Source organism: Prunus dulcis, unplaced genomic scaffold (genome assembly GCF_902201215.1).
Source record: "Prunus dulcis unplaced genomic scaffold, ALMONDv2, whole genome shotgun sequence".
In the NCBI taxonomy this organism is placed as follows: Eukaryota; Viridiplantae; Streptophyta; class Magnoliopsida; order Rosales; family Rosaceae; genus Prunus; species Prunus dulcis.
The window spans coordinates 1-10,864 of record NW_023010466.1 but is presented as its reverse complement, the minus strand read 5'-3'; the positions used below and the strand labels follow the sequence as shown (position 1 = coordinate 10,864).

At 40.7% G+C, this 10,864-nt stretch overlaps 1 protein-coding gene across 1 annotated transcript; it reads right to left on the bottom strand.

Moving 5' to 3' along the window:
• Positions 1–1,015: 1,015 nt before the first annotated feature.
• On the bottom strand, positions 1,016–1,862 carry LOC117613654 (plant cysteine oxidase 4-like). Its single transcript, XM_034342246.1, has 2 exons — positions 1,521–1,862; positions 1,016–1,380 (listed from the first exon to the last, which is right to left on the bottom strand). The coding sequence occupies exons 1-2, from the start codon at positions 1,690–1,692 to the stop codon at positions 1,262–1,264; spliced, it is 291 nt and encodes a 96-aa protein (XP_034198137.1). The 5' UTR covers positions 1,693–1,862; the 3' UTR covers positions 1,016–1,261.
• Positions 1,863–10,864: the final 9,002 nt, after the last annotated feature.

Here is a 10,864-nt window from a genome sequence, read left to right as displayed (position 1 = left end):
TTCCTTAAACATACTTTAAATATAGGGAGTTATCATATTCAATCCTAGACACCAAACAAGATAAATCCTTCAACTCGGGCTACATGAAATTGGTGAGAGTTAAGTTAAGAGGAGAGGGGTCATAGTTTCTATTCCCATGGTACGTAAAAAAAATTCAAAAAACAAATAATTCCCGAAGCTGTTGTGTTTGAAAGCTAAAATGGAGAACTTGATCTCCCAACTATTGCCATGTGAGGTTAAATCAAGCGATTTTTAACTTTCATGATAAGTTAACAATCTAACTATAACCAAATATATAAAGATGAACTCAATATTTCCAATATACTTGAAAATGTAATTTTGGATTTGAACTATTAGTCAAATTCGTTATTGTATGAATGTGTTTGTTCAAAAGAAGTGTTTGGCGGACTATTGGCTTATACATTACCGCTACATAGTTTAAATTAAATCTCAAAGATTTCGACTTTAAAAAAAAAAAAAAAAATTCAAATCTTAAAGTAAATTATAATCAAGTGGGTTGAGAATTACTTGTATAGTGATTGTATTTTTCATGAGCTATATTATGATTTTTTTTTTTAATTGAAGAAAAAATAAGTTTGTATAAGAAAATTATCACCCCCAAACCCCGTTTACTATCCCGGTCGGTCCGACCCGACCGGACCCTCCATGAATATTACAGCCCAGAAGGGAGAGGCCCTCGGGATTTTTGGGACACAGCACACTGAGGCCGAGGACTTGATGCGAGGATCTCCATCATCTCATGGAATTCAGCTGAAATAAACATTCTGCACTGGAATTCAGCTGCTGCTGGCCAATCAAATTTAACATCTGAAAAATTAAGACAGCACAAACAATCGTTGCCTGACAAACCTCAGTATAGGCAAGCCAGGCCTAATTGCAAACCACTTGGGCAGCTACCCATGCACTTATTTGAAAGGTTGATTGCAAAAACTATCTTTTAGGGAAAATACCAACAAGGCAAGAAGAATCGCCATACGAATACGATCAATGACCATAAAACAAACAAAATGCCAACGCGAATGTGATTGGCCATGATTTCTTTCTTCCAACTTCCAATGACTGCCCTACTAGTTTAATGTGAGGTCAGTAAATCAGACTACATTGGTGTATTATTATGTACAAGCCAAATGCGCAACTTACATAAGCCAAAAATAAATTATTGCCAAAGTTCCCCCTCAATGTTTCCTATCATGGAAAACGCAAATTTAACTAAAAATGTATAAACAAAAAACAAGAATTCTCAAGTTCTAATAACAGGGCCCTTGTACAGCCCTCTGCGAATCACAAAGTTGTCGGGAGGTTGAAACTCTTCTAACCAAGTCACTTGTGGCTCTGTAACTCCTTCAAACTCAAGATAACCTTCATCCCAAACAAAACAAATAAAAACTACAAATATCAGCATGGTAGACAAATTTTACCAGTTATGAGTTATCCTTATTCTAGGACCAAATGGAATTTTTGCAACTGTAATAACCAGCAACGTAGACAAATTGCATTACCAGGCAGATCTTTTCTTGAGGACTTCCGGAAATACGTGCAGTGCCGTCCATCTTCAGAGGAGTAAGGAGGCGCAAGGATGTCAAAGATGGCACAAGGAGTTAGAGCTCTAAAACTATGGATATTGCCTCCAGTTGTTGGATAAAGAACTGTTGGTGGGCATGGTGCTGTCATCTCAGTATCTTTGACCAGCTTTGCAGGTTTAGCTGCAAAAATCACCAAGTACGGTTTCTAGTTTAAAACAAATAATGAAATCATAATAGCCCCCTTCACAACTATGGCCATGCGAAGAGTTACTTATTCAGCGAGCTAAAGACTACACCAAAATTCTTTTTTTTTTTTTTTTTTTTTTTTTTTTTTTTTTTTGTTGTTGTGAGAAACAAAAATTTATTAAATAACAAACACATACACAACCAGTGGCAGAGGACAAGATCTAGCAGCTACCAAATCTTATAAAGCCTAAATTACATTACTGGAAAAATAACAGCAACCCTCCAATCTGTAAAAATTCAATTAAAAGGTATTTCCTGGAATTCTGAAGAAACTGACGCCCAAAGGGGTGTCCAAAGGCCACTTTATCCCACAAAATATCCACCTTGTCTCGCGAAAGTCATTCAACACGAATCCCCAAGAAAACCATACACACAAAAAACTGAAGGTAATTAGCCAAATGAATTTCATTCAAAAAGGGCTAAAACTGTTCCTTAAATCTTTGGTCGAACCGTAACTGAAAGCATATATATAGCAAGCATTCAAAGAATATATGAAGGTCATGAGAGAAACCCATGAAGGAATCTGTGGAGCTCATCAAGGTGGAAGAAAAATGTGCTGGTTAATTAGAAGGTATGGCTACTTTTAGCCAACCATGATGAAAAATTGCATTGATTATTCCAAGAGATGTGAGGCTTGTCAAAGGCATGGCCCAATCCAGCAGGCTCCTTCATTTCCCATGAATCCAGTAGTCAAGCCATGACCATTCAGAGGATGGGCATTGGATCTCATCGGCAAGATCTATCCAACCAGCAGCAAACAACACTTTTTCATCATTGTAGCTACATATTATTTCACCAAATGGGTGGAAGCCAGGCCTGTTAAGTCTACTACATCTCAAGAGATCATCACCTTCATAGAAGAACAAATTATCTAAAGGTCTGGCATCCCATAATCAATCACAACAGACAGGGGATCTTCTTTCATATCTGGAGAGATGCTAGATATGGCAGAAGCAGTCAAATTTAAGCTACTTCAATCCACTCCTTACTATGCTCAAGCAAATAGACATGCAGAATTAAGCAACAAGGTGATCATCAACATTATCAGGAAGATGCTTGAGAAGAATCCAAAGCAATGATATGAGAAGTTATCAGAAACTCTGTGGGCATATAGAACTTCAAAAAGAGAAGCAACTGGCATGACCCCATATGCTCTAACCTATGGTCATGATGCAATTCTGCCTATGGAGATAGCAGTCCAATCTCTCATAATTGCTCATCAACACTGTCTGATTGAAGAAGACTACTCTCAAGCCATGTTTTTCGCTGGCCAATGCTGAAGGCGATGTGTAGACTAATGCTTTCGACTGGCTGAACTAGATCCCCAGAGAAAATTAGTAGGGGCCTCCGCTACCGTTGACTTGGCTATCGTCTATTCCCAATTCACCGAATGCATTGGCAAAGATCATGTTTACCGAACTTCTAGTATCAATCAGCACACGTCCTACTTCAAAGTCGGCAATCTCTATGATCATTGGGTCATCATGGGGGTAAATGATCCATTTCTCTTCCTCCTCGCAAAAGGAGATGGGTTCCCACAGAATCTTCGGCAGTTTATGATGTCGGTTGATCACGATGTCGAAGACCTAAGGGTATTGTGCAGCATGGAAGTATTGCTTCCTCAAACGGTTGGATATACCTACTGTAGTTGGACCTCCGCTAATGGTGGTGATCATATTAATCTGTCGATTTGCTTTCGAAACCAGCGCCTGGGTGGCTTGACAATGTATTGATCCAGCTTACCCTTCCAAATCAATCGCTCGACGATTTTTCTCAGACTTGTGCATTCTTCGATATTGTGGCTGTTGTGCTGGTAGTATTGACAGAACTTTCCAGTATCCAATTGTCTGGCTGATTAGGTTTTTGATTGGCCGGGTTTGGTATTATCTCGTAAGTGGTGTTCGTTCATGAGAACAGCCTCGTAATGGGTTTCTGATTCGCTAATGGTGCTCGTCCAAACAACAGTCTCATAAGTGGTGTTGAGCAAAGGCGCCCTGTGGTTGTTGCAACCGTATTTACCCTTTCATTTTTTCAAGTGCCCCTGCCGAGTGTTAGAGGTGTCCTTCAGCTTTTGGCTCACCGAATACCCATCAGTTCTTTCAGTAGAGGCGTATGGTGATCCCTGCGCCAAATAATTATTTAGTGTTGGCTCCTCCTGCCTAGCTGAAGGCCTAGATTTCAAGTTGAAGTATTCTGCCTTTGCGTGGATTTCTGCTTGCTTCATTAACTTGTCATAGGTACGCCAGTTGCCGCTGTGTATCAGGTACTGAAAGTGTGATGACCGAAGACCACTCTGGAAGGCGCCGTAGGCCACCCTATCATCGGTCTATGGGCACCTCAAGTACTCATGACTGGAACGTGCAACATATTCTCTTAGGGGCTCATCCTTCTTTTGCTGAATGGTGTACAAGTCATCGGCAAAATATAGACAGTCTGTTTGGATCATAAAATGTTTGAGGAAAATTTGTTTTAATTCGTCGAAGGAGTCTACCGTTCCTGGTTCCAATCTATAGAACCAATTTAAAGCCGCTTCGGTAAGTGCAGACGGAAATAACAAGCATTGCCCTTCATCACTGAGACCTTTGCACCCTACGACAGACTGGAACGAGTGGAGATGCGTCAGGGGATCTTCTACTCCAGTATAGAACGGTATGTGTAGTGGCTGCACATCCCTATCCTGTCTAGAGTGCTTGATGCTTTCAGTGAATGGTCCTGGGCGAAGTTTCCCTTAGTCGAGTTCTTGAGAACTGGTTCAGTCATCTTCCATTTTTTGAACCTTCTGAAAAAGGAGTAACTGTGTTGGATGGTTGGACTTAACAAGCCTAGCAAGAAAGAAAAAAAAAACTCACAAAAACAACAATAAACCATAAACCCTCAACAAAGGTGGACAAGGAGGACAATCGGAGACAAGAACACCAATCAGAGGGCCGAGACTGAGAGGGATGCTGTACATAGTAGGACTGGGATTGGCGGATGAGAAACACATCACCTTCAGAGGCTTAGAAATAGTGAAGCAATGTGACCAGGTTGTCATAGAGGCCTACACTTCTCTACTCTCTTTTGGTCTCTCTTCCAAAGGCCTTTCCACGTTGGTATGGCTTTTCTTCTGTCTCCCTCTCTTGCTCTGTTTGTTTTCAAAATGTGCGTGTTCAGTTTTTTAAAAGGAATTTCAATGTATAGTGTTTATACCAGAATCAATAGCCAATAAGAGCAAAACACATGGACAAAAGAGAGCATCAGCGGGGTCACCCTTGGTGCCCAGGCCTGCCGATCACGTGATTAGGGCAAAATCACCCTATTGACACGTGGAGCATCCACAGTGAATGCTAACAATCCCACATCGAAATTATACACAACATGCACACCTCCCAAGGCTTATAAAAAGGGGCACAAGTCCCAAAATAGAGGTAACCGAAACTTTCGGCATACTAGCCATCACTCTGTCCAGAATATTTACTGAACCCGTACTTACTTAAGCATCGGAGAGCCTTCGGTTGGTACCACACCGGTGCCCTAGGTCTTACCGAGCGTTTCTTGTCTTGCAGATTAGGCACTCTAGCCGAGGCCCAGAGCATTCCGAAGGCCCAGACATCACTAAGTTGGGCCCAAAAGTGCCGAACCACTTTTTCGCATAAACAGTTTGGTGCCCTCTGTGGGAAACAATTTTAATCGACCCATTATCCCTATCACATGAGGACCACATCAGTACCTATATTTTTGCCAGAAGAGCGATTGCCATTCTGAAGGCAAAGCAGAGCTAGCCCAGCGCTACCCCATTGCACTCCCTTCAGCAATTCACCTGTAATACAAACCACTGACGAAGTCGAGCTTCTAGCCCAAATCCCTTCTCTCTGGCAAGACATGGCTAAATTACAGGAACACAATAATCTTTTCTCGTCCAAGATAGACGAAACCCAACAACTACTCAATTAGCAACAGACACAAAATATCCAAACCACTCAATCCTCTCAGAGACTGCAGACTCCGACTCAGCAGAAGAAGAATAAAAGAGGGCAAAGGCAACGCCCGCACCCTCCAAACACCTGGTAGTTCTAGCTCCCAAGGATAAACCTCACATGCCGAAGAAGGTTTATACCGACTGTCGCCATCAGCTGATAGGTCGGGAAGCTAAAAAACAAAGGTCACCGATTCAAAAAGTGCAGGGTTTGGAATTTATGACAGAATCTGATCACGAGTATGTCCCTTCCAAAACTCAAGAGACCACCTACCGTTCGGCCACACCGATACGATACTCCGAGGTTAACTCAGTAAGTCACAGGGGCATTCGGAGGATTATAGATCAGAGGAAATTCCTAGCCGAGACCCCGTCATCCGACATGGGCTGGGCTGTAAAAGTTGGGGCCTTGACAACAAAATTTATATATGAGATATTTATTCAAAAACTCATTTTAGCCTGACATATTATATAAAAATTTATATAGATCCTATTTGTAGAGAAAACCCCAAAACTAGCCACTTGTCATTTTCTAAATTCTTCTTAATAAGTTAAAAATTTATAAGAACCAGTTAGAAAATAAAAAGTATCTAGTTTTGAATTTTTCACGCCAAATGTGCTCTATAAAGGATTTTATATATTATGGCCTACTAAAATGGGTTTATTAGTAAAATCTTATTTATTTATTTAATACTGACGAGTTAGCTGAAGCCCAACCGTGTTCTCCTACAATTGTTTTGACTATTGTATTTCTTTTTCTTTTTTGGTCAAATATCAAGTTCAAGTGGGAGGTAGGGTTGGTTTTCATAGGGATCTAATCGGAATCTAGGGATTCCCATTCCAATCCAAAAAAAAATTTGGAATGAAAATTCTTTTCCAAAAAATTTCGGAATTTAACATATTTTGGAAATTTTCATTAAGGATTAATCATTTTATTAGTCCATTAATTTTCAAAATAGTTCCTGTAGTCCTTTAACTTTACTTTCATAGGACAAATGGTCTTACTGTCAATTATGTTAACTTTTTATGTTAAATACATGGCAAAATGGTATTTTTATATTAAAACAAAAAAAATGAATAAAAAATCATATCTTTAAAATAACAATAAAAGAAAATCAAATATAAAACCAACGAAAATAATAATAATCAAGTTTGGGGGAGTAGAAATCGGGATAGAGGGGGAGAGATAGTTTTTTTTTTTTGGGAAATAAGCTGATATAATCACTTTTTAAAAGTGGTATTCTGAAATAATCAGCTTACAAATTCTGTTCTCAAATAATCACTTGTGAACGTGAAATGACCAAACTGCCCTCCATATAAAAGCACATGTATCAACCCGTTATTGGCCTTTGATTGGCGACCTAACGCAGGCTTGTCTCCCTTTCTCAGCTTTCAGTCACGGTTCTCTTCCTCTCTCGGCGGTTTCTGTGTCCATCGACCACCACCACTCTATTTCTCCCTCTGTCACGAAAACCTAAGCAGCACTCTGTCGTTCTCTCTCTGCAGTCAATTTTAGGGTTTGGTGAGGGGGCTCTTGACGGTGAAAGAGAGGGTTTAATCGTGAAATGATGTCTCCCTTAAACGATGTCTCAGTTCCCTCTAAGTTCGAGTCTTGAATCGACGTCGTTCTCTTCTTCTCTGCTCCTTCAGGGCCTAAAAAAACCCTAAATTTTGGTTTCGGTTAGGACTTTGTTCACGAACGTCCTCCTCCTTCTCAATCCTGTGAGACTCGGTTAGGACAAAAGTCGCGATTTGCTGTAGGTGGGGCTGGGATTTCGAATTCGGTTCTGTGCAGAGAAGGAGTTATTCTAAGGTGGGTTTTGTATTTGTTATTGACTAGTTTGTGTTTTTGTATGGTTATCATTTGAGAAGGATAATTTCACTAACCTGTGACTGAAGTTGTGAAGTTTAGTAATTAGAGATATTGCAATAATAATGTAATTTAACTGTGAAGTAGATCATGCTGCCATGAAACTTGTATTGGTGTATTGATTTTGCTGTATGGACGATGCAGTGCCTCAAATTGCTATCTGTCATATAGGATTGGTTCTATGGCAATGCTTGTTTTCACTTCCATTTTATGAGTCATATTTAGTGTGGGAAATTATCCTGGTGCCAAGGGCTATTCGATTATAACACACCATTACCTCAATAGGCCCTGACTTAGGTGTTGAGTAATAATGCACAGGTAAATTTGTTGGTATCATTGGTGTTTCAGCACGTAGTAGCATATTTTGCACCCTTCCAGTGTTAATGTTTAATTATGTGATTTTGAAATACTAAAGTTAGTTGCCGTGGAAATTTTCTGTTCCCTGTTGTATAAAACGTGCTAAATTGTGTTGTTATTCCTTGCTTGCAGCTTGTGATATATGTCTGAAAATGGTATTTTATGGGGCTTCAGTATCTGTTTAGAAATTGCATGTTCATCCATCTAGGTTTAGCAGTTGCAGTTGCAGTAACATTTTGACGTGTCTAGTTTGCACACAGAGTCCATAACTGTGAATACTGATGTTCCATGTGTGGTACTGTATTGCATATGAGCATATTGTAGTAGGCATTGATGCATTTGGAGTAATTCTTGTAGCCATTTCGGCCAATCCCTGTATGAAGTGGATCCGTGGTTGATGAAATTGTTTTCAGACTTGGGTGGTATTTGGTTTTTTGATGGAATGGGATGTACATTTGGCAGAAGGGAATGTAGATAAGAGGAGAGTGTGGAGAGAGTTGGAGAGTAGAAAAGAGGCTTAAAAACATTTATGGTTTTATCAAATGTATATACATATATCAAAATGGGTTCAAAGTATTAGTTTGAGTAATGTACGTATGAAATATGGGTAACCAATGATCCATATGTATGATGTTGTTGTGCAGGGAACTTGTGAATGGCTTGTAAAGCAAAGCTTATGATTCCTGAGGATGAGAAGTACGAAGGAAAGCCATATGCCCTTTCACACACAAGGACCGCCATTACAACAATAAAGGCGAAGTTCAATACGCAGCAGTTACAGAGGTTCGAGGGAAGTTGTTTTGGTCATCTATTACTGATAGAGGACCTGAAGTGGAATTCACAAATTATCCACGGCCTGTTGATGAGGAAGGCTGATCCTAAGACAGTTACACAGGTGAACGGGATAAAATTCATTGTGGGTAACAAGTTGATACAATTCACAGCCCAACAATTTTGCCTCATCACGGGGCTAAGGTTCGGAAAGCTCCCTTTCATTCCGAAGGCGACAAATGAAAATTGCTCGTTGAAGCGAAAATACTTCAGCACCAATAAACCTGCCACCCTTTTGGACCTACACACCGCCTTCATCGAGTGCACAGATGATGAGGATGCGTTAAAGCTTGGAATGGTCTATTTTGCCAATTTTGTTCTATTGGGTACTGAAAAGCATGTGCTTATTGACATGCGCTATTTGAAGTTGGCTGAAGACCTAGACGAGTTTGACAAGTATCCATGGGGCGCAGTGTCATATGCAATGACAAATGCTTCACTGTTGAGGGCCGTTTCTGCTGAATACCAACGAGTCAAAGTGCCCCAAAAAAGAAAAATGCCCAAACAACGTGGAAAGAGAACGCAGACAAGAATGCGAAGTGGTAGACCAAGAGAGTACATCATAAGGGGGTTTGGCTTTGCTCTTCAGGTGAACACATATCCAGCAATTAACTATTTGATGCAAATACATTTACATATATTGATGTTTCAATGTTGTGAACAGATTTGGGCCTTTGAAGTGTTCCCAGCTTTGGAAGCATTGCATTTCACGGTCCATGAAGACAATAGGCACATCCCTCGAATATTACATTGGAGGAGCAACACGGTGGCCCGTTTTCGGGAGGTTATGAGTCAGGGTTTTGAAAACTTTGAGGTTAGATCTGTTTGTATCAGTGATGTTATGATTAGGAAAAAGTACAAAGTTAACTGATTTTTTTTTTTTGTGTTTCAATTGGAGGTTGATGTGCAACTTCTCCGGCCAACAGATATTGAGAAGCAACAACCTTACTGGAGTTGGGGTGATGATGACAACGAAGAACCAATGGTTGAATTATTTGGGGATGAGGCCGAAGAAAAAACCGGCACTTCTAGTGAAGAAAAAGACGCGGATGTTGAGGAAACAGCCCCCCTTCCCTCCTCTTCTAAGGTGAGCATGATCTTTTTCCAATGTTGTGAAAATATAGCGAATACGATAGGAATGAAGTGGAAATAGTTTCGTGGTTTTTTGTAAGCTTTGTAACTGTTGCATTATAACTGTATGCAGGCCAAAGGGTCTGTTAATGACGTTCTCAGTTTGAAGCATCAATTACGCAGCACTAAGGATCAGTTGGCTAAGCTACGTAGTTCAAATCGGGGGCTTCGGAACAGAGTTCGTGACTTGGAAGCTATTGTACAGAAGAACTGTTTGAAGCATGAGAACGAGTGTGACAGAAATAAAAAGGCTATTCGGGATTTGACCCTAAAAATTGCTGAAGTCGAACATTATTTGAAGTTGGAGACGGAGGAGTTAAAAAAAAATTATGGTGGAGAAGCCCATGAGGAAGTCTGTACTGCCCAGATGAATGGCGGAGGGCAGAATGATTTGTCACCCGTAAATGAACCTACTAGTCCGACTACAGCAGCACCTAAAATGGACACTCAAGTTCCAGCTGATGGAGTAGAACCCTTCCCAGGCATGCATACAGAACGGGGTGAAATGGAAGCACCAGTCTGTGGTGATGGAGTGGAACACTTTCCAGCCTCAGATCAACAAGGGGCTCCAAGGGAACCAGAAGTCCCTGCTGATAGAGTGGAACCCTTCCCAGCCATGGAAGTCATAGACACTGAAATTGAAACTTCAGTTCCTGAGAGGCAAGTGGACCAACAACCTCACAAGGTTCCTACCGCTGAAGATGTGAAGCTTCCTAGTGTTGAAGATGCCCTCCTTCCTACTCCGGAAGATGGGAATGGGTATAGAGTTATTTGTAAAACAATGTTACATTTGTTACATGATTGGAAGAAGACAGAAATTGAGGGGGTGGGATCCAAGGTCAGGCCTCCCATGAAATGTAACATAACTGTGGTTGGTGATGAAGGGGATGAAGGGGACAACGAGGCTACTGCCACGGTTCGGAAACCAGA